Raw genomic sequence first — 23,650 nt, 5'->3', positions numbered from 1 at the left:
TTACAAATAAATATTGATATACTCATAAGCCAAAATACTGTACAGTCATTAAAAATGGCTGGGACAGGCTGGGGGGCGTTGGCTCATGCCTGTAATCCCAGCACTTTGGGAGGCCAAGGAGGGTGGATCACTTGAGGTAAGGAGTTCAAGACTATCCTGGCTAACATGGTGAAATTCCGTCTCTACTAAAAATACAAAAACATTAGCCAGGCATGGTGGCGATGCCTGTGATCCCAGTTACTTGGGAGGCTGAGGCAGGAGAATTGCTTGAACCCAGGAGGCGGAGGTTGCAGTGAGCTGAGATCATGCCACTGCACTCCAGTCTGGGCGACAGAGCGAGACTCCATCTCAAAAAAAAAGAAAAAAAAAGTAGGCTGGGACAAGCTGGGTGTGGTGGCTCACACCTGTAATCCCAGCACTTAGGGAGGCCAAGGTGGGTGGATCACCTGAGGTCAGGAGTTCGAGACCAGCCTGGCCAACGTGGTAAAACCCCATCTCTACTAAAAATACAAAAAATTAGCCAGGCATGATGGTGGGTGCCTGTAATCCCAGCTACTTGGGAGGCTGAGGCAGGAGAATTGCTTGAACCTGGGAGGCAGAGGTTGCAGTGAGCCGAGATTGTGCCATTGCACTCTAGCCTGGGCAACAGAGCAAGACTTGGTCTTAAAAAAAAAAAAAAAAAAAAAAAAAATGGCTGTGACAACAGCATAGATGAATCTCACAAACATAATATTGAGCAAAAGAAGCCAGACTCAAGGGTACATACTCTGTGATTCTATTCACAGAAGGAGTTAAACAGGCACAACCAAAACCATCTCAGTCAGAAGTCAGAGCATGGTGCCTGGGAGAGAACCCTGAGGGGCATCTGGAGTGTTGGGGCCGTGTTGGTGATATGGATATACTTGACTTGTAAAAATTAATCACCAAAATGTTCACAAGTTCTTTTGAAGGAGAGGGGATGTGGGGAGGGAGGAGAGGTTATACGAGATTGCCTTTAATGTTTTGTACTTTTTGCATTTTTAATCTTTTTGACAATCAACATGTATTTTATAATCAGAGAAAAATACTGATTTTATAAAGTGCCATTATGATTATGAGCTGCCTCATGTGTGTGGGCATGGGACTGCCACGAAAACTATAAAGAACCTAAAAATGGGCAAGATAATTCCTGGGTGTCTTCTGAACAAGATCTAGGGAGTTACCTAGCAGACCTTCCGGACTTACGTGATTCTATAGAATTCCCATCTTTCCTTGTCATTGAGATGTTTTACAGTTCTGTGAATTGTAGAGAACTGAGGGTAATGCGAATGACTCGTTCATAGAGGCAAATGAATTTTGTCCCATGGCGATTTAATTGATATTACTCTGTGGATGTTGACAAGTTTTGTGTCTGTCAGCAAATTAATTTCAGTGTTATTTGTCTTTGAATTGTTTCTTTTTAAAATTTTACTGGTTCCTTTATAAATATATCTTTTTGAAAAAGTTTTGTCCTTTAACAGGACCCTGGTGGCAGATGTGGTTGCTGGGCCCTCCCTCACTGCCTGGGAACCTCTTCCCCAAGGCCCCAGGGCACCCTCTCCCCTCTCCCCTGCAGCCCAGAGCTGCCCACCCCCAGGATTCCTCCTACCCCAACCCCTCCATCCCTCTGCTTCTCAGTGTAGGATATAGACTCAGGGGTGGGAGATCAGGGGTGAAAGCCACTATGAATGCTGAGTCGGCTAAACAGAGTTGCTAAATTGGCCTGGGAATCTGCTGAGAGTCCATCCTCTTGATTTTATGGGAAAATGCAGTTTAAAGACCTAAACGGCTGGGAGGTCCTTATAAGAGGCTTTCTCCTGTGGGCAGCATTGGGGTGGGGTGGTGAGGTTCCCCCGCGGGGTCTCGCCACTCCAGTGGAGCCAGCAGTGGGCGAGGCCCCCTGAGCATGCTCACCCACGGTGTCGGGCTTGGTGCACTGGATGTGCATGTAGCCGCTCTCCCTCATCAGGCTGTAGAAGACCTTCTCCTTGACAGGGTACAGCAGCTCCACATCTCTCTCAGTGTAGCCAAGAAACCTCCCGAAACGCCGTCCCAGGAGAAGGGTCAGGGTAGAGAAGTTGCTTAAAACCAAAGCCATGTTCAAGTGCAGGCCTTTCACGTGGCTGAGGGCAGAGAGAGGGGCCCAGGTGAGGCTGGGGTGGTGTCAAGGAGAGCGGGAGAGGAGAGATGGCGGAGGAGGAACAGGCCTCAGGGTTGAGGAGTGAGCACAGGGCCAGCCTCTTTCAGCACCAGCCCCACTGGGGAGGCCATGGGAGTTGGAGGAGGGAGATTGGGGGAAAAATAGTTTCTGGGGAGTTCTGCTCAGGGCTGTCCCAGAGCTTGGTCCAGCAGAGGTCTAAAGCCTGACATTCCCCTCGTATCACAGGCCTTCTCTGCCTGGGAACCTGGCCCGGAGCCGCAACCCTGGGTTACAGACAGGAAAATCCAAGTCAACATGCCTCAGGCACTGCTGAGTGACAGTCACACTCCCTCCTCTCCCCTGGGGGGACCTTGGCCCTCCCTGCACAGAGGTCCATCTCTTAAGAGGACACACACACACAAACACACACACACCACCCCGACAGTGACCTCACCTGGGCACCAGCTGGGCCATATTGGTGCAGATCAGGGCCCCCCAGTCCCCTCCTTGAATGTAGAATTCCTGGAAGCCCAGCCGCAGCATCAGCTTGTAGAAGATCCTGGCGGTGGCCACCGAGTTGAACCCTGGCGGTGATGGGGAAAGGCATGGAGTCACAGGCAGATTGCTCCATGGGCCCTCTGGGGGTTCTGTGAAATTTCTCAGGCCCGCCTCCTCCCAGGTGGAGGTGAGAAAAGCTCACAGAGGCAAGAAGGAATCCTGGAGCCCAAACGTAGGGGTGGCATCTCCAGCCCTGGAGGGTAGTGTGTCTGGGGCCAGCCTCTCTGGTCCCTCTTTTCCCAGCTTCCTAGGGCCAACTCCCTGCTCACCCTCTCGGAAGGAGAGCCTGGTGGGAACATCTGGCCCACCCTTGGCAAGGACGGGGCAGTTATGGAGGCTCTAGCAGCCCCATACCCTTCTTGGAGGATGCCTCTGAAAAGCCATAGCCAGGGATGGAAGGGCAGATGACTTCAAAAACGTGCTCATCACTCAGGCCATGGTTCTTGGGGTCAGTCAGGAGTGGGATGATCTTATAAAACTCGTAGAAAGAGCCAGGCCAGCCATGCACCATCAGCAAGGGCTTCGGGGTACGGCCTGCGGGCAGCTGGGGGGGCTTCACATGGATGAAGTGGATGTCCAGCCCTGGGGGAGAGAGCACAGTCAGGGTGGAGGGAGAGAAGGCCCTGTGTGGTCAGGCTCTGGCACCCCCCAGAACCTGGATATTGAGTACTGCCAGCCTTAGTGCCCCCGCCCCCGCCACCCCTCATGGTATTGATGACAGTAATGGCTGACACTGGTTTCATATTCACACTGTGCTCCAGGTGCACAGACGTCCTCACTCAGCCTTTACAACCTCCCTGCAAGGGAGCTACGATTATTGCCTCCCGGTTTCCTTAGAGGTGCCCCCTGATGGCAGGGCCAGGTCTGTACAGGCACTGCTGGGTTTCCAGGGCTCAGGACAGCTCCTGGCTCACAGCAGGCCTCCATAAATACTTGGTCTATAATTTAAAATCTGGAGGGTAGGGAGAAAGTCCCACATATCCAGCAATACAGGATTAATCAAGTATAGTTTGACAGTATACTGGAGTCCAATTCAGTCATCTAAATGGACAGGGTAGATGTATATTTATTTAACATAGAAAACAGATCAGTAGATATTACTGGGAGGTAAAAGCAAATGATCAAGTCATATCCATTGTGTGACCCAGTTTTTGTAAAGTCATCTATGCGTATACTGTGGTTATACCATATATTGGTGAGTTTTTAAAATTTGGGAATGTAAAAAGCAGTTCTCTCCGAGCAGTAGATTCCAGTGCTTTTAATTTCTCTTTGAGTTTTATGTACTTTCCATTTTTTCTACAATGAACAGGTATTAAATGAATAACTTTTTTCATACACGGTGACAAAATGTTACCTTTTTCTAATTACCAAATGATATTTTCTTTAAAGTGGAAGATTTTTGGGCCTGGTGTGATGGCTCACGCCTGTAATCCCAGCACTTTGGGAGGCTAAGATGGGCAGATCACCTAAGGTCAGGAGTTCGACACCAGCCTGGCCAACATGGTGAAACCCCGTCTCTACTAAAAATACAAAAAAATTACCCGAGCGTGGTGGCAGGCGCCTGCAATTCCAGCTACTCGGGAGGCTGAGGCAAGAGAATCACTTGAACCTGGGAAGCAGAGGTTGCACTGAGCCAAGATCACACCACGACACTCTAGCCTGGGCAACAGAGCAAGACTCCATCTCAAACAATTAAAATAAAGTGGAAGTTTTTTTTTTTTTTTTTAAGTTCAATGCTGGAAACATCATCATAGCCAAGGGCAGGTGAATGGATTCCGGTCTCCTCTGGACTGACTTGGGGCCTCTGTATATCAAAAGAAGGCAGCCCCTTCCCAGGCCAGTGCCCTGGACAGCAACTGGGCCCTTAAGGCACTCACAGTGAGGGTGGCTGCCATGCCTGGAACCCTCTGCCACCAGGGCTGGTGCAGTCAGCGTGGTGTAGCTAATGTTCTGTTCTGTCGTTAATATATTATATAAATAATACATGTTTACTGTAGAAAACTCAGAAGACAAGCCAAAGGGGGAAGACTCACATGTAATCCCACTCTCAAGAGACAACATGGTGTTGTCTGTCTAAACTTTATTTTGGAACAGTTTTAGATTGCTGAAAAACTGCCAAGAGTCCAGAAAACTCCCATATACCTCAAACCCACCAGGTTTCCCCCATTATTAATATTTTATGTTAGCATGGAACATTTATTACAATTGACAAACCAGACTGAGATATTATTAACTATAAAGTCCATAGTCTGATTTCCTTAGTGTTTACACTTATTATATGGCGAGAACACTTAATATGGGTCCTACCCTTTGAACAGATTTGTAAATGGCCAACACTGACGGCGCTCTGCTGTACAGCACATCTCTAGGATGTCTTCGGCTGGCAGGACTCAAACTTTACACAGCGACTATCAGCAACACCGTTTCCCCTATTCCCCAACCCCTGACAACCACCCTTCTACTCTCTGCTTCTGTTGAGTTTGACTATTTCAGATTCCTCCTATAGGTGGAATCATGCGGTACTTGTCCTTCTATCCCTGGTTTATTTCACTTAGCATTATTTCCTCCGAGTTTATTCATGTTGTCACACATTGCAGGATTTTCTTTTTTTCTTCTTCTTCTTCTTTTAGAGATGAGGTCTCACTGTGTTGCCCAGGCTGAAGTGCAGTGGCACCATCATGGCTCACTGCAGCCTCAACCTCCCGGGCTCAAGCGATCCTCCCACCTCAGCCTCCCAAATAGCTGGGACTACAGGTAGGCAACACCATGTCTAGCTCCTTTTTGTTATTTTATTTTATTTTTTTGTAGAGATGGGGTCTCTCTATATTGCCCAGGCTGGTCTCAAACTCCTGGGCTCAAGCCATCCTCCCACCTTGGCCTCTCAAAGTGTTGGGATTACTGGTGTGAACCACCACACCCGGCCAGGATTTTCTCCTTTTTAAAACCTGGATAATACTGGTAGCTACACACAACAAAATTTTAGCCAGATTTCCTTAGTTTTTCCCCTAATGTCCATTTTCTGTTCCAGGATCCCAACCAGGACCTACACTCCACTGAGCTGTCATGTCTCTTTAGACCCTTCTTGGCTGTGACAGTTCAAACTTTTTAAAAAGACTTACAGAACATAACTTTTAACAAAAATAGAACCATACATACACTCTATTTTAGAACCTCTTTTTTCTTTTTTTTTTTTACTTAACAATGTATCCTGGGTGTCCTTCTATGTTGCTAAATTTACTCCTATTCTAAAGTTTATTTTAGTAGGTGATCTTATCTCCTTTGGAACACACTGCATGATGTGAGATTCTTTTTAATTCAAATTCTACCACATTGTCATTTGAGTTTTAAATTAGAGAAAAAATACACATCCACTCTTGTGGACGCGCAGGCTCTCCCAGGACGCACGAGTAAAACATAGCTGCCTCTGGCCGGCACAGGGGCAAGAGGGAGCTGCTTTTCACTATATTTCCTTCTGTGCTTTTCCATTTTAAATATTTTTTTTTTTTTTTTTTGAGGCAGAGTGTCACTCTGTCACCCAGGCTGGAGTGCAGTGGTATGATCTTGGCTCACTGCAACCTCTGCCTCCCAGGTTCATGCCATTCTCCTGCCTCAGCCTCTGGAGTAGCTGGGACTACAGGCACCCACCACCATGCCCAGCTAATTTTTTGTATTTTTAGTAGAAACGGGGTTTCACCATGTTAGCCAGGATGGTCTTGATCTCCTGACCTTGTGATCTGCCCGCCTCTGCCTCCCAAAGTGCTGCGATTACAGGCGTGAGCCACAGCGCCTGGCCTTTTTTTTGTATTTTTTAGTAGAGACAGGGTTTCACCATGTTAACCAGGATCGTCTGGATCTCCTGACCTCGTGATCCGCCTGCCCCTTGGCCTCCCAAAGTTCTGGGATGACAGGTGTGAGCCACCATGCCTGGCCTAAATACTTGAATTTTAAAAATTAAGACTTTTTAAAAATAGAGACAGAGTCTCGCTAAGTTGCCCAGGCTGGCCTCAAATTCCTGGCTTCCTCCCGCCTCAGCCTCCCAAAGTGTTGGGATTACAGGCATGAGCCACCAAGCCTCGTCAAGACTTTTTTTTTTTTTTTTTGAGATGGAGTTTCGCTCTTCTTGCCCAGGCTGGGATGTGATGGCACGATCTCAGCTCAGTGCAACCTCTGTCTCCCTGGTTCAAGTGATTTTCCTGCCTCAGCATCCCGAGTAGCTGGGACTACAGACATGTGCCACCACGCCTGGCTAATTTTCATATTTTTAGTAGAGACAGGGTTTCACCATGTTGGCCAGGTTGGTCTTGAACTCCAGCCATCACATGATCTGCCCGTCTTGGCCTCCCAAAGTGCTGAGATTACAGGCGTGAGCCACCACACCCGGCAAGACATTTTTTAAAAGCCCATAGCTCATAGTTTGCCTCATGGGTCCGTTTCCCTTTCTGGGAGGAAATACTCTTTCTGACTTTCCCTATAGGTCTGTAGCACCCATAGGATGCTCCATGACAGGGCTGCTGGGCTAGCATCCTGGAGCTGAGGAGGGCTCAGGATGGCAGTGCTGGGCTTGGAGGGGAAGAGGCAAGGGGGTGGGGTATTGGGTGTCAGGGCCAAGGGTAAAGGAAAAAGGGGCAGGCAGGGAGTCTGGAGACCTGGTGCCTCAGGCAGTTCCCTTCTTCCTGGACGTGATGGGGTTGGGCTTATCCAGAGGTCTCTGACACCTTTGTCAGCTCTCAGACTCTGAGGACAGCATCTGGTCTCCTGCAGTGGGAGGCCCAGGATGTGGGACAGATCTGGAAGCTCAGCATAGAATGAGCAGGGAAGTGGTAGGGGCAGGGAGGCTGAACAGTGAGGCCAGTGTGGATGAGGACAGAACACTGGGGTGGGGGTTGGAGGCTGGGCTATGAGCATCCAGGAGTGCAGGGGTAGTGCAGTGACAGAGAGGACCCTGAAGAAGTCCGCTGTGAGAGAGAAGAGGGAGGAGGACTTGGACCAACCCCAGCCTGGGGGCCCAGGACAAGATTCAGGGAGATATTGAAGGTTTGCTGGGCCCACAGACCAGAGGCTGCCCACTCAGCACTGTGGGGGGATGGGCAGAGAACGCAGGAATCCAGGCCCAGAGGAGGGACTCCAAACCACAAGGACCAAGGCCAAGAACAGGCCTCCAGCCCTGGGCAGGGTGCCAGAACCATACATGGGTAAGTCCACAATGAATTCAATGCTAGAAACTGGCTCTTTTGGAGCAGTTGTACCTGAGGGAGGTTTTGCACTGTAAACACTCAATGTCAGCTGGGTGTGGTGGCTCTTGCCTGTAATCCCAATACTTTGGGAGGGCAAGGTGGGAGAACTGCTTGAGCCCAGGAGTTTGCGATCAGCCTGGATGACATGGTGAGACCTCGTCTCTATTAACAATGCAAAAAATAATAATAATAATAAAATAAAATAAATAGCCTAGCTGGGACACTTGGGAAGCTGAGGTGGGAGGATCATTTGAACTTGGGAGGTTGAGGCTGCAGTGAACTGTGATCACACCACTGCACTCCAGCCTGGGTGACAGAGTGAGACCCTGTCTCTAAAAAAACCCCAGTGTCATGAGGAACTCTGAAAGGGTCCAGTGGGGTAAGGCTGGCAGCCGCCAGGAGGGAAAGAGCCCTTTAATGCCTCCTGCCTCTGGGCCTTTGAACATGCTGTTCCCCTTTCTTGGACCACCTTCCCCACACACCTGGCAAAGTCCCACTCATTTCAGCTTAGATGCCATCTCCTCCAGGAAGCCTTCCCTCACTTTCAAAGGAAGATTGTGGGGCTCATGAAACTCCCAGAACCTCCTCCCTCATAATGCTGCCACCATATGCTATAATTGCCCCGGAAGAACCTATGAGCTGTGAAGGAGGGACCCTGTCCTCCCTATGTGTCCCCAGCCCCAGCAGAATGCCTGGGTATAGCAGGCGCCCTGTTAATTTCTGCTGGATGGACATTGAAGAGCTGGGAAAACACAGGGATCCAAGTCAAACTCAAGGAAGCCAGGCAATTTTGTGCCAGGGATCCAAACAGGAACCTCTGGTAATTGCATACAGCAGTTTGGCTGGGATTAAGTGACTTGAACCCTCTTGTTAGGCTAATAACAGAAGATATCAAAATCCTGTAAAGAATACAGCAACACTCAAGAGGAGTCCAAATTTGATCCAAAAAATCATTCCAGATTTTTTTTTTTTTTTTTTTTTTAGTGTTCTTGGCTGAGCTCCAGGAAGGGCTCTAGTTCCAGGACACACATCACTGGGACTTAGCTTTTCTCTGACTCCGTCTCCCTCAGGCCTGGCCCGCTTGCATCAGGAGAACAAGGATGTTTGCTGCCAAGTCAAGGTTTCCATCCATCCTTCCTTTCTCCCTTTCTTTCTGAGATAGGGTCTTGCTCTGTCACCAGGCTGGAGTGCAGTGGCACGATCTCAGCTCACTGCAACCTCCGCCTCCCTGGTTCAAGCAATTCTCTTGCCTCAGCCTCCCGAGTAGCTGGGACTACAGGCACATGCCACCACACCCAGCTAACTTTTGTATTTTTAGTAGAGACGGGGTTTCACCATGTTGGCCAGGATGGTCTCCATCTCTTGACCTTGTGATCCACCCGCCTCGGCCTCCCAAAGTGCTGGGATTACAGGCGTGAGCCACCGCGCCTGGCTCTCTCTCTCTCTTTTTTTTTTAGATGGAGTCTCGATCTGTCACCCAGGCTGGAGTACAGTGGCGTGATCTTGGCTCACTGCAACCTTCGCCTCCTGGGTTCACGCCATTCTCCTGCCTCAGCCTCACGAGTAGCTGGGACTACAGGCGCCCACCACCATGCCTGGCTAATTTGTTTTTATTTTTAGTAGAGACGGGGTTTCACCATGTGAGTCAGGATGGTCTCGATCTCCTGACCTCGTGATCTGCCTGCCTTGGCCTCCCAAAGTGCTGGGATTACAGGCATGCACCACCACGCCTGGCCGCTCTCTCTTTTTTTAAGAGATGGGGTCTTGATCTGTCACCTAGTGCAGTGATGTCCTCATAGCTCACTGCAGCCTTGAATTCCTGGGCTCAAGCGATCCTCCTGCCTCAGCCTCCTGAGTAGCTGGGACTACAGGTGCATGCCACCACACCCAGTTAACACTGTATAATTTCAATTTCCTTTTTTTAGGAACTTTAGTTTATCTGACTGACCAACATGTCTTTCATATATTTTAAGTAATTCCCAGAATTTTAACAAATTAAAATTTTAGCCATTCCTTGAAAAGGCCAAATCATCTTAAACATTAAAAATAAGATTCCTAACATGTACAATTTCCTCAATATAAAAAATTAACAAGCTGGGCATAGTGGTGCTCGCCTATAGTACCAGCTTTCAGGAGGCCTGAGGCAAAAGGACTGCTTGAGCCCTGGAGTTTGAGGCTGTGGTGAGCCATGATCACACCTGTGAATAGCCACTGTACTCCAGCCTGAGCAACACAGCAAGACCTTGTCTCTTAAAAAGATTAATTGTGGCCAGGAGTGGTGGCTCACGCCTGTATTCCCAGCACTTTGGGAGGCCAAGGTGGGGAGATCACGAGGTCAGGAGATTGAGACCATCCTGGCTAACACGGCAAAACTCCATCTCTACTAAAAAAAAAAAAATACAAAAAATTAGCCAGGCGTGGTGGTGGGCGCCTGTAGTCCCAGCTACTTGGGAGGCTGAGGCAGGAGAATGGCGTGAACCCAGGAGGTGGAGCTTGCAGTGAGCTGAGATCACGCCACTGCACTCTAGCCTGGGCGACAGAGTGAGATTCTGTCTCAAAAAAAAAAAAAAAAAAAAAAAAAAGATTCATTGTATGGCAACCCACAGAGTGGGAGAAAACATTTGCAAATATCATATAAGATATTTTATTCAGAATATATAGAGAACTCCTAAACCCTAACAAAAAGCCCAAAAATGGACAGAAGACATGTACAGACATTTCTTCAGAGAAATTACAAAGAATTCAATAAGTACCGCATAAAAAAATGCTCAACATCGGTAATCATTAGGAGAATGCAACTCAAAACCACAATGTGATACCATTTCATACCCATTAGGATGACCATTACCGAAAAAAAGAAAGGAAAAAAACCATATTGGCAAGGATTTGGAGAAATCGGGATTCTGAGGCATTGTTGGGCGGGAAAGTAAAATGGTGCAGCTGCTGCAGAACACAGTATGGCGGTTCCTCAGAATATTAAACACAGAATTACCTGATCCAGCAAGTCCACTTCTGGGTATAGATACAAAAGACCTGAGAGCAGAGTCTTTTTTTTTTGAGATGGAGCCCAGGCTGGAGTGCAGTGGCGCCATCTGAGCTCACTGCAACCTCTCCTCCCAGGTTCAAGATTCTCGTGCCTCAGCCTCCCGAGTAGCTGGGATTACAGGCGTGAGCCATCACGCCCAGCTGATTTTTGTATTTTTAGTAGAGACAGGGTTTTACCATGTTGGCCAGGCTGGCCTTGAGCTCCTGACCTCAGGTGATCCACCTGCCTCGGCCTCCCAAAGTGCTAGGATTACAGGCATGAGCCACCGCACCCAGCCCGTATTTAATTCTAAATCTTTTTGGGGTTAAAAAAATGCTTTTTCACTAAGGAAACTGTTACTTCATCCCAATGATCCTGGGGTTACCTTCCCAAGAAAATTCTGAAAGATACCTTCCCTTCCTGGTGACATTGTGTGACAACCTGTGATACAGTTAGGACATGAGGCCTAGAGATGCAGACAGATAGGATAGTGTTTCATAGGATCTTGACTGACAGGCTGAGCATCTTTGAACAGTCATGGTATCATGGACTCCAAAACTTCAAGAATGGGTTGAGCTGACCAAGGCCCTGCCCAGGTCTAAATTTTTTTTTTTTTTTTTTTTTTTTGAGACAGAGTCTTTCTCTGTTGCCCAGGCTGGGGTGCAGTGGCACAATCTCGGCTCACTGCAACCTCCACCTCCTGGCTTCAAGCAATTCTCCTTCAGCCTCCAGAGTAGCTGGGATTACAGGTGCCTGCCACCACACCTGGCTAATTTTTGTATTTCTAGTAGAGACGGGGTTTCACCATCTTGGCCAGGCTGGTCTTGAACTCTTGACCTCGAGATACACCTGCCTTGTCCTCCCAAAGTGCTGGGATTACAGGTGTGAGCCACCCCACCTGGCCTGGGTCTAAATCTCATCTCCATCCTTCCTCTCAAAGACTGCCACATCATTGGACTGGATGGTGCATTTCTTTGGTTTTTAAATTGCATGTATGTGTTCCTGCCTAGCTCTAAAGATGGACAGATTTGCTGTGACTGCAATATTTTTGCATTTAGTAAGGTTACAACTTATAAGTACATCTCAGTGACCTAAAATTGGGTTCTGAATCTCTCCAACTTTATCTGACTCTAAGTTACATTGTGCAAGAAGGCGTTCTTATGACACACATCCCTCTCTGGCTGGCGTTTTGCAAACATACCTTCAATCTTAGTCTTGAAGTGAGGGTATCTATTGAGAATCTCCACCTGCTTCTTCCAGTTGAATTCATTCCGCCAGTAAGAGATGACTTTCTTCAGGTAGTTGGAGTTGAAGCCATAGTGGAAGCAGCTGTCCTCCAAAGGTGGGGTGAAACGGAACTTATCGATCCTCTGGTGTAAGTCCTAGAGCAAAATGCAGGACCCCAAGTTGAGAGGGATGGGTAGGGCAGGGCACAAGAGCAAAGTTTGTTTCCAGAAAACACAGCAAACCCTGCAGCCACAAGACACTGCACTCTGGTAGTGGCAAAGCAGTTTCCCACCTCACTGTCTGCTCCCAAAGTGGATGTGTCCTTCCCTTCTTCCTTCTTCACTGTAGACTTCGCATTTCTTTTTCTTTTTTTTTTTTTTTTTGACAGGGTCTCACTCTGTTGCCCAGGCTGGATCAGTGGTGTGATCTCGGCCCACTGCAACCCCCACCTCCCAGGTTCAAGCGAGTCGTGCCTCAGCTCCCAGAGTAGCTGGGATTACAGGTGTGAGCCACCATGTCCAGCTAATTTTTGCATTTTTAGTAGAGATGGGGTTTTGCCATGTTGGCCAGGCTGGTCTTGAACTCCTGGCTTCAAGTGATCTGTCTGCCTTGGCCTCCGAAAACAGTGGGATTACAGGTGTAAGCCACTGCGCCCAGCCCATCTTTTACTCTTTAAGTGTATAAACAACACACATCTTTAATTTACCCAGGTTTCCCTATAGCGGGAGTCGGCAAACTTTTTCTGTAGAGGGCCAGATAGTAATATTCTAGGCTTTGCAGGCTGCAGTGACTCCACTCTGTCTTCCTAGTGTGAAGGCAGCCACAGCCAATGCACAGATGAATGGGGGTGGCTGTGTTCCAATAAAACTTTATTTATGGACAGCCATAGCCAATGCACAGATGAATGGGGGTGGCTGTGTTCCAATAAAACTTTATTTATGGACACTGAAATCTGACTGCTATATAATTTTCACATGTCACAAACTATTATTCTCTTTTGATTTTTTTCCCCCTAACTATTTAAAGAGGTAAACACTATTCTTGGCATAGGGGTCATGCTAAAACAGGTAGCAGGCTACATTTGGTCTATGGGCCATGGTTTCCTGACCCCTGATATACAACACTGAATGATACATTATAACTCAGCTGGGATAAAAATTACAGGCCAGGCCCAGCACAGTGGTTCACGCCTGTAATCTCAGTGCTTTGGGAGGCTGAGGTGGGTGGATCACCTGAGGTCAGGAGTTCAAGACCAGCCTGGCCAACATGGCGAAACCCCATCTCTACTAAAAACACAAAAATTAGCTGGGCATGGTGGAAGGCTCCTGTAACCCCAGCTACTCGGGAGGCTGAGGCAGGAGAATCGCTTGAACCCGGGAGGTAGAGGTTGCAGTGAGCCAAGATCACACCACTGCACTCCAGCCTGGTGACAGAGCCAGACCCTGTCTCCAAAAAATAAAAAATTTACAGACCAGGAGAGAGGGTGCAAGCCTCATGGGCATGTATTAGGCTAAAAGGCCAGCCCCAGTGGGAGGAAGTTCATGTCAGCTTAGGGAGCCTCTCAAGTGTCACTATTCTCAGGCTTCTTCTCAAGTGTTTCAGTCACCCCCGAACAGATTTTGGAAATCTCAGACTCCCTTAGGAGTCTAATTCCGTAAAGGAGTTTTCCTCAGGACTCAGCTTTGGCCCTAAATAGCAAGGCTGCAGCAAGCAAGTCCTATCCAGGGAGCCTCAGCCTGATTGTTCTTGGGTTTAGCCCAGCTTCTGCTTTTAAATCCCTTCTTCCTTGGAACTCTCATGACTTTTTATCCATGCTTTTTGTGACATTTATCCTTATCCATCTTTTTTTTTTTGAGACGGCGTTTCACTCTTGTTGCCCAGGCTGAAGTGCAGTGGTGCGATCTTGGCTCACTGCAGCCTCTGCCTTCTGGGTTCAAGGGATTCTCCTGCCTCAGCTTCCCGAGTAGCTGGGATTATTATAGGTGCCCGCCACCATGCCCGGCTAATTTTTTGTATTTTTAGTAGAGACGGAGTTTCACCATGTTGGCCAGGCTGGTCTTGAACTCCTGACCTCAGGTGATCCACCCACCTCGGCCTTCTAAAGTGTTGGGATTACGGGTGTGAGCCACCGCACCCAGCCGATCCTTATTTATCTTTTAGTCTATTTTTCTTTGTGCACATTCCTTTTCTCATTCACTGGACTGTATGCTGTTGGACGGAAGGGGCTCTCTCTTCTCCCAGGCACTCACTGGGCCTGCACACAGTAGGTGCTCAAAACCCACAGAATGAAAGAAAGGATAGGCAGGGCCATGCCAGGCCTGCCTACCGTCCTGTCCCCAACTTGAGCCTTGCTCCTCCCTGAGGTTGCATTCTCAGGTCACCCCACTTGCCCAGTAACCTCCTTCCTGACTCTATCCCTGTGCAGAGGAGGGGCAGCGGCTTCAGGGTTAGACCTGACTTCAAATCTTTCCGCTTGTTAGCTAGGCCGCCTTGAACAAGTTGCTTTATGACCCTGAGCTTCAGCTTCTGCATCTGCAGGATGGGAACAACAGTCCTCACCCCGCGGGATCACCACAGGGATTGAATGTGACCAGGAATGGCTGATACACAGCGGTTGCCTAAGCAGCAGCATTCCTGCCTTCTCAGTGCTTCCTGGGTCTCTGATGGTGGAAACCTGCTCACTTTCTCCCACAACCTCACTCCCAAGGCTTCAGGCAGGGCATAGAGGAGGTGATGACAGCTGCTTTCTGTGACCTTTGATGCAGGCAACTGAGTCTGCTGGCACCTCATCTCCTGCCTGAGCACTGCTGGGCCTCGGATAGGGAAAGGAGAAGAGACAAAGTGGGAGGGCTTGGTATCCCTCTCCAAAGCAACCTGCACCTGCCCAGCAGGGGAAAAGCAGACTGAAACACACTCCCAAGTAGGACGGACCATTCCCAAGCCCCCATCCCCTCCCGCATCTGGCCTAAGACTCAACCCGTCTCCGAGACACCACCCTCTCCACTGCCCAGTCCGGCCTGGCCCAAGGTGCCTTACGTGGATCTCCTCATCTGACGTTTCCACCTTGAAAGGGTGGATGCTCTCGTCTTCCCTGCCTGTGGGCCTCGTGCCTGGGCCCCACCACCCATCTTCAAGTGGCAAAGTTTCCTCTTTGTCCCGGGAGATGAACCAGTAGATGGCAAAGCCCAGCACTGAAGTCAGGAGGATTTCTAGCCACATGGCTCCTGCAAAATGGGGGGATGTCATCAGTAACGGAGCCCGCCCAGCCCAGCCCTGACAGCTCAGAGACTCTGATTCGCAGCAGGCTCTTTCCTGCTGCACTCCAACCCCGTCCCTGATTTTATTTACATTTGACCGTATATATATTATGTGTATAATAATATATTATATATTATATGTATAACATATAATACATATAATATATGTGATATAATATATAATATATATGTGATATAACATATACATGTTTTATTATATATTATATGTTATATTATTATATGTTATATTATAATATATATGTTATATTATATATTATAAATTGTTATATATAATATATATTATATATTATAATATATACACACTATATACCTACTATATATAGTATATGTAACATATATATGAGATATAGAAAAATGGAAAAACAACAGACAATGAGACAAAATCACCCACAATCCTACTAAGCTTTGAAAATTGTTCATCATCCTGGGAAAAGAGGAACCTAGATTGGCTTCTGCACAGTCCTGGGTAGGGGGTTTTGGGAGCTGCATTTCTGAGGCCTCATTTTTTTTTTTTTTTTTTTTTGAGATAGAGTCTCACTCTGTTGCCCAGGATGGAGTGCAGTTGCACAATCTCGGCTCACTGCAACCTCTGCGTCCCGGGTTCAAGCAATTCTCCTGCCTCAGCCTCCCGAGTAGCTGGGACTAGAGGCATGTGCCACCATGCCCAGCTAATTTTTGTATTTTTAGTAGAGATGGGGTTTCACTGGCCAGGATGGTCTCGATCTCTTGACCTTGTAATTCGCCCACCTTGGCCTCCCAAAGTGCTGGGATTACAGGCATGAGCCACTGTGCCTGGCGGCCTCATGTCTGAGAAGGCTTCTGTCCACGCCCTCTGGGCTCCCTCCCCCAGGGGAGAGGAGCACCTTTCCTGAGTGGTGGCCCACAGCCCCTGCTCTGTCCCTCTTGTAGAGGGGCTCATCCTCAGGGCAGACGGGGGTAATGGGGAGGCCCAAGTGCTGGGAGAGTAAGTTCAATTTAGGGTTGGGGGACACTGCTAGGAAGCCCAGCCATGGCCACACATCTTAGCTGTGTGTGTAAGAGCTTTACTGAAACATAATTCATATACCATACAATTTGCCCATTTAAAGTGAACACTCCAATGGTTTTGAGGATATTCAGGCATGTGCAACCATACCCACAGTCAACTGTAGAACATTTTCATCAGCACAGAGAAATTCCATACCCTTCAGCTGTCGCTCCTCTACTGCCCCCCCACATTAGGTCCTAAGCAGACTCTAATCTACTTTCTGTGTCCATAGAGTTGCCTATTACATTTCACATCAACTCAGTTGTGTTTTAATCCCCATTTGTCTGACTCCTGTGTCTTTTTTGCTCAGAAAGGGAAGAAACCTTAGTCTCAGCAAAGCACGATCAGGCAGATACCAGCCCAGCATTGTTACCTAGCTCCTCATCTTCCTCATTCCTAGGCAAGTAACCCACAGACTGTTCTTGTTCAGAGTAACCTGCATGAATATGCAGGCCGTCCTTATGCCTGAGTCAGAGGAGGTTCTCTGGACGCAGTGCAGTTAGGACCCAGGCGGAGGAGAAAGCATTGAGTTTTGACAAGGTCCCTGCAGACCACCCCCCGGCAGCGCCCCTGACTCTGTCTTGGAAACCCAAGGCAGGAGGTGGTCCCTGCTGGGAACCCCACCACTTGTATGCTCCATTGGCTGCTACATGTCAGATGTCTGGGACTCTGCTGGGGGGTTGCAGAGGCCCTGGAGTTTGCTCCAGTCAAGAGCTGCCCCATTAAACCTAGAATTGGGCCACTGGGGGTCATTCTAAGAAATACTTGTCCACAGTGGTCCAGAGACAGAGCTCCAAACAAATCCACCCAGGGCGATGGCTCTCATCTTATTCCTGCAGTTCTGTAGGAAATCTAATCAGGAAAATCAGCTTGGCACCCCCCACCTCCCTATTTCTACTAGTGATCCCAGTGAACTCCCAGCTTCCCTCCCTCAGGCCCTAGAGTCATCCGATTCTTCCCCCACAGCCCATCACCAAGTCCTGATGCCATCAGATTCAGCCCCCTGCGTGCCTTGCCCCATCCCCTGGACCAGAGCCCTTATCACCCCACATGTGATTATCGAGACACCTTTCAAGAGAGGAAACCCACAACCCCATCTCTCATAGTCACCAGCACACTTCTTAGAACCCACTGCAGCCTTCTTCCTGGGAACCATGCCCAGGTGTCCACCCTTGAACTTTCAATACATCTCCCTCTCTGGATTGTGAAACTCTGAAGTGCCTCAAGGCCTCACTGATCAATGTTTACTCAGTCTACCATGTGCCAGGGTGCAGGCCTTCACTATCCCTGCCAGAGACATGTGGGACACTTTGATGCATGTTCCATCTCCAGCCACGCCAGGCCATTGCTTTGTTTAAATTATTATTTTATTTTTATTTTATTTTATTTTTGAGACAGAGTCTCAAAGAGTGCAGTGATGCAATCTCGGCTCACTGCAACTTCTGCCCCTGGGTTCAAGAGATTCTCGTGCTTCAGACTCCTGAGTAGCTGTGATTACAGGTGCATACACCACCTCCTGCTAATTTTTGTATTTTTAGTAGAGACAGAGTTTCACCATGTTGGCCAGGCTGGTCTCAAACTCCTGACCTCAAGTGATCTGCCCACCTCGGCTTCCCAAAGTGTTGGGATTACAGGCACGAGCTGCCATGCCTGGTCCTATGGCTTTCATCTTTCAATTCCAAGCAGCAGTAGTGCCTGGGCCCCAAAGACCCTATGTCAGCTGATCAGATGGGCAGCTGGGAGCACACTTCCACAATAAAAACAAGGCAGGGAACAGCTGGAAATGAGTTCCTCTTATTTTAAGGAATTCAGAAAAGAAAAGACATGCAGAAAGACGTTATGCCTTTACTTCCAGAAAGACGTTATGTCTCTGCCAGGAAATCCTGCCCTTTAAGAAGATGGAGAGGCCGGGCGCGGTGGCTCACGCCTGTAATCCCAGCACTTTGGGAGGCCGAGGCGGGCGGATCACAAGGTCAGGAGATCGAGACCACGGTGAAACCCCGTTTCTACTAAAAATACAAAAAATTAGCCGGGCGCGGTGGCGGGCGCCTGTAGTCCCAGCTACTCAGGAGGCTGAGGCAGGAGAATGGCGTGAACCCGGGAGGCGGAGCTTGCAGTGAGCCGAGATTGCGCCACTGCACTCCAGCCTGGGCGACAGAGCGAGACTCTGTCTCAAAAAAAAAAAAAAAAAAAAAAAAAAGAAGATGGAGAGGCCGGGCGCGGTGGCTCAAGCCTGTAATCCCAGCACTTTGGGAGGCCGAGACAGGCGGATCACGAGGTCAGGAGATCGAGACCATCCTGGCTAACACGGTGAAACCCTGTCTCTACTAAAAAATACAAAAAAAAACTAGCCGGGCGAGGTGGCAGGCGCCTGTAGTCCCAGCTACTCGGGAGGCTGAGGCAGGAGAATGGCGTAAACCCGGGAGGCGGAGCTTGCAGTGAGCTGAGATCCGGCCACTGTACTCCAGCCTGGGCGCACAGAGCGAGACTCCGTCTCAAAAAAAAAAAAAAAAGAAGATGGAGAAATGTCAGCTACAAGCTCCTGTGGTATTGAAAGCAGGACTAGGTGTTAGGGACTGGGAGACACATGGGAGCGTGTGGGAGGCAGCCAAAGGCAGAGAGCAGAGCTTCCCCCAGCAACAGGAGCAGCTGAAGACACTTCACCGGGCAGGCAGATCCCACCACAATAAACCATAGCTTGGGAAGGCAGAGTTGTGCCCGTCCTGGGTATTGCCTTGACCCCCAGTGTCCAGCACTGGTCATTGGCCCAGCACAGCAAGGCGCTCCACTAATATTTGTGCCAACTGCATATGCACTAGAAGCCAGTAAGACACATTTTGCATGATGTTGTCAAGGAGGCTGTGAGCAGAATGAACAGTAAAGAGGGATCACCCTCCCCAGTGAACCCTCCTTACCTGTACTTCAGCACAGGGAGGAGCACCGCTGTCGCTTCCCTCTAGGATATAAATGTGCAACTTTCCCCTTTCTGGGCAGAAAGATCCCAGTGCCTTCACCTGTCCACCAGGCTCCACGTTCTCACCCTCGATCACTCCTTGGGAAAGAGAGCTGTGGAGCTCTGCACCTGGCGCTGCTCTAGGCGCCTGTGAGAGAGGCAGGGCAGGCTGCAGGCACTGGCCCCCACTCCCCACGGCCTTTTGACAACTGCACAGTCCTGCCAACTCAGCCAGTCTCATGTGTGCACGGCGTGGTTATCTCCCCTGGACTTTGCACAGCAAACTGAACCACGTTGACCTGAGAGATACAGTGCTGAAATGATAAATGCTCGAGTCCCATCTAAAAGAAGGGAATCTGGGACAAGGGGCATTATGATGGCCCCCACCAGCACTACCAGGGGTATCACCCAGGAAAAGGAGAGCAAAGTGACAGATTCAAAGAGAAATTTAAAAACACACTCTCTTGCATTCTAATTAAGATAACAAGAATATTAGTACTTGGCTCAAGGATGGTGCCTTACAGCCACTGATCTCAGATTACAAATAGGCTCTACTGCAGTGTGTTACTTTGCCACCTAGTAACAGCCCTTTATTTAATAGCAGGTATTTAATGAACGAAAGAAAGGTGTTCTTGATTAGCCTGGTGTGACAGCAGGTGTTGACTGTGTGCGGATGGGTCTTCAACCCCACTGCCGCCTTGCGTTCCCCCACGAACAGTCCTTCTCCTTGTTGCAGGCAGTGTTCACTTTCACCAGCCCAACCCCAAGAAGCCCACCCTGGGAAGGACGAAGGGGGTCCCCATGACTCCACACCCCCCATCTGCTTTGTCGGAGAGCTAGCCAGGCCGAGTGGCGCCCTCTTGACTGAGCCTCAAACCTTTGCTTTCCTCTTCAAATAAAGCCGCAGCCCTGGCGAAGGAGCTCGGAGGCCTGATGGCAGCCTGCTGGGCGCTTGGCACTTCCTAGACCCTGGTACATGTAATCCATGGTACATGCAAATCCACCCACTAAAGAGCCACAATTCATCAAACTTGACTTTCCTTTTCACTTATTTAAGGCAAGAATCAGAGTAGGCAAGGGCCTTACCGTAAATCACACTGCAGTTGTGAGGATTAGAATCTGTGACCACAGAACTCACTCCCGGTCTGTTACTGGGCGTGTTGCACCCCACCTCCCCTTCTTGTTCCCTCTCAGCACCTGTTTGCAGCCTCGAGTCTTCAGGCCAGAAGGGACTCCTAGAGCACAGACCAGCCACTACTGCCCGGGAGCCACGGACGTCTCCCAGGCCTCATAGCTTTTCTCAAAAAAATGTAATAATAAGAAACAACACTCTCCCTGTACTGGTGGGTCAGCCAGTCCTGGGAAGAGCTGCAGGGGCTCTTAGAGTCTGACCAATCAGAGTCCAGGCACCCACTCTCTATCTGCCTGACCCTGCCCACACACTCTGCAGCTCGAGGCAGGGAGAAGTGCAGATGCACACCGCCCAGGCAGGGAGGGTTTAGGGAGTGCCAGGCACCCAGCAGGCTGCCCTCAGGCCTCTGGGCTCCCTCGCCAGGACTTCGGCTTTATTTGGAGTAAGGGGAAAGCAAAGGTTTGAGGCTCAGTCAAGAGGGCACCACTCGGCTTGGCCAGATCTCTGACAAAGCAGACAGGGCTGTGGAGCCGTGGAGACTCCCTCCGTCCTCCGCAGGGTGGGCTTCCTGGGGTTGGGCTGCTGAAAGCGAACATCCCCCACAGTGAGAAGGACTGTTCACATGGGAACCCGCGGTGGCAGAGGACCTGGGGTGGGCTGGGGAGGGGGTGGCACTAGGTAGATGACAGAGCCCTCCCCTCCCTCTCATGGCCTCCCTCTCTCACTCAGCAGACGAGCACTCAGAGGATGAGCAGGGCTGCATCACCCCTACATCCACCAGGTGGGCCAGTTGGTAAGTCACTGCCACTGGGCATGGAAGCTGGAGAGGAACTCAGCAGCCTCCAGTCCAAACCCCTGCTCCACAGCCAGGGAAAGAGGGGGCCGAGGAGTGACTGAGTCTGGGGAGGCTTGGTGGCCAACTTGGGCGATGCCATTTAAGGACCCAGCCTGCGTTTCCTGGAGACTCCCCATCCCATGGCTCCCCCCAACACAGCAACTCTGACGACCTTTGACTTTAGAAATGAAAATATCTTGGAGGTTACAATGAGAGGGCTTTGGCCCAGTGTGGTAGCTCATGACTGTAATCCCAGCACTTTGCGGAGCCAAGGTGGTGAATCACATGTGGTCAGGAATTCAATATCAGCCTGGGCAACATAACAAGACCCTCATCTTAAAAAAAAAAAAAAAAAAAAAGTAATAAAGGGGTTTCTCGCTTGCTTTCCTCTTTGGGTAGTTCAAATCTCGGCTCCACTATTTATTAGTACTAGTTGAGGGGCTCTGGGCAAGTTATGAAACCTCTCTGAGCTCAGTAGCTGCATCATAAAATGGGGATAATCATGTTGAACTACTTATTATCAACGTGTGTGTTCCTTCCTCTTCCCCTAAATCCCTAATTACTGTGGAGAATCTCTGCCTTAAAACAGACCCCAGAGGAGCCCCTGTTCCTGTTATTTAGCCCACACCCCAAGGTCCCGCTGCAGCTGTGTGCACATAAACAGGCTGAATGTGAGGGAGTGCATGGCAACAGGCACTGTGGTCTGGGAGCATCTGCTCTCCTCTCTGTGTGCCTTGGACGTGATTTGGGAGGATGACCAAAAGCACAAGGCTATGTACATCTTCGGGTATCAGCGTTTTGCAAGATACATTCCTGGGGTAATCTCCACCCCTCTTTTCCATCTGTTCGGAGAAGGTGCATTCTCAGCATCAAGGGGCAGAATTCTGGTGGCTAAGCCTTCACCTTTCCAAGGAGAGCTATATTTATCTCTTCCCTGTGGTCAGCTCCTGCTGATGTAGCAAACATTAGAACTTCTTCAAAACATCAAAGTTTAGGAGACGCCATGAAACACTGAGAAGTAAAACAATACAAAATGAGAGTGCCTGCTTTATTTTGCTAGCACCGGAAATCAAAGCTTCATTGATTGGTCTCAAAAGTTCCAGAGATATATTTTATCTGATTAGAGTTTTTGTTTTGTAATGCATTTTTCCAGAATACTGACAAGTTACTGGGCTGAGAGAGTTTGCACGGCAGAGGGTTGGAGGGGAAGCCTTTCAGAATGAAATCATTTTCTTTCTCGAAGCCAAGGTACTCTTCCCAACAAAATGGTTCGCTTGCCTAGTAAAGAAAATACAATTTTTGTTGCAAACCAGCCTGATTTTTTTTTTTTTAAAAAAGGAAGACTGGAAGATAGAGGTCATTTAGCTACAAGATACTGAGCTCAGAGGGGAACGTGATGAACAACTGGCTCCTACTGTAAGAAATGGGATTGCATATATTTTCATTCCAATTCTACACTGAAGTCAAATGTTGGGCACGCATTTGTGAAACTTGGAAGAAAATCCCAATAAGTTCAAGGTGAAGAAGTTAGATGAGCAATCAGTGGTCTTTACCCTTCAAAGATGGACTAAATGAAACTGTTAGAAAGCAACAAATGATACAAGTAGAGTAACTTGTTAGTTTACTTGTGTTTATCTTTCTGGGTCTGACGCATAAAGGACAATTTTAAATACAGGAGAGCAAATAAAGTAGGTGCTTTGTTTTGCGGCAGAGTTAAAATGTAAATCACCTGTAATCCCAGCACTTTGGGAGGCCAACACAGGCAGATCACTTGAGCCCAGGAGTTTGAGAACAGCCTGGGCAACATGGCAAAACCCTGTCTCTACAAATAATAAAAAAAAATTAGCCGGGCATGGTGGTGCATGCCTGTGGTACCAGCTACTTGGGAGGCTGAAGTGGGAGGACTGCTTGAGCCCAGGTGGCTGAGGTGCAGTGAGCTATGATCACTGCACTCCAGCCTGGGAGACAGAGCAAGAACCTGTCTCAAAAAAAAAAAAAAAAAAGAAAGAACCAAAAAACGAAAAACAGGCTGGGGGTGGTGGCTCACGCCTGTAATCCCAGCATTTTGGAAGGCCAAGGCGGGTGGATCCCTTGAGGTCTGGAGTTCGTGACCAGCCTGGCCAACATGGTGAAACCCCATCTCTAACAAAAACACACACATTAGCTGGGTGTGGTGGTGTGCGCTTGTAGTCCCAGCTAGCCGGGAGGCTGAGGCAGGAGAAT

The 23,650-nt window shown here is 48.9% G+C and overlaps 1 protein-coding gene across 6 annotated transcripts in view; it reads right to left on the bottom strand.

The window, feature by feature from the left end:
* Positions 1-23,650, bottom strand: part of EPHX1 (epoxide hydrolase 1) — a 40,055-nt gene that overhangs the window by 3,574 nt on the left and 12,831 nt on the right. For 4 of the 6 annotated variants that reach the window (XM_077952253.1, NM_001258087.1, XM_077952258.1 and 1 more), the window contains 5 exon segments: positions 15,239-15,426; positions 12,177-12,357; positions 3,071-3,298; positions 2,613-2,742; positions 1,933-2,141 (listed from right to left, as the gene is read on the bottom strand). In XM_077952253.1, the coding sequence (XP_077808379.1) occupies positions 1,933-2,141; positions 2,613-2,742; positions 3,071-3,298; positions 12,177-12,357; positions 15,239-15,421 (931 nt within the window). In that variant the 5' untranslated portion in view covers positions 15,422-15,426. 6 annotated transcript variants of the gene reach the window in all.

The sequence above is a fragment of the Macaca mulatta genome, chromosome 1, assembly GCF_049350105.2.
Source record: "Macaca mulatta isolate MMU2019108-1 chromosome 1, T2T-MMU8v2.0, whole genome shotgun sequence".
NCBI lineage: Eukaryota > Metazoa > Chordata > Mammalia > Primates > Cercopithecidae > Macaca > Macaca mulatta.
Note: the sequence above shows the minus strand (reverse complement) of the source record. Positions and strands in the feature narration are given on the sequence as shown.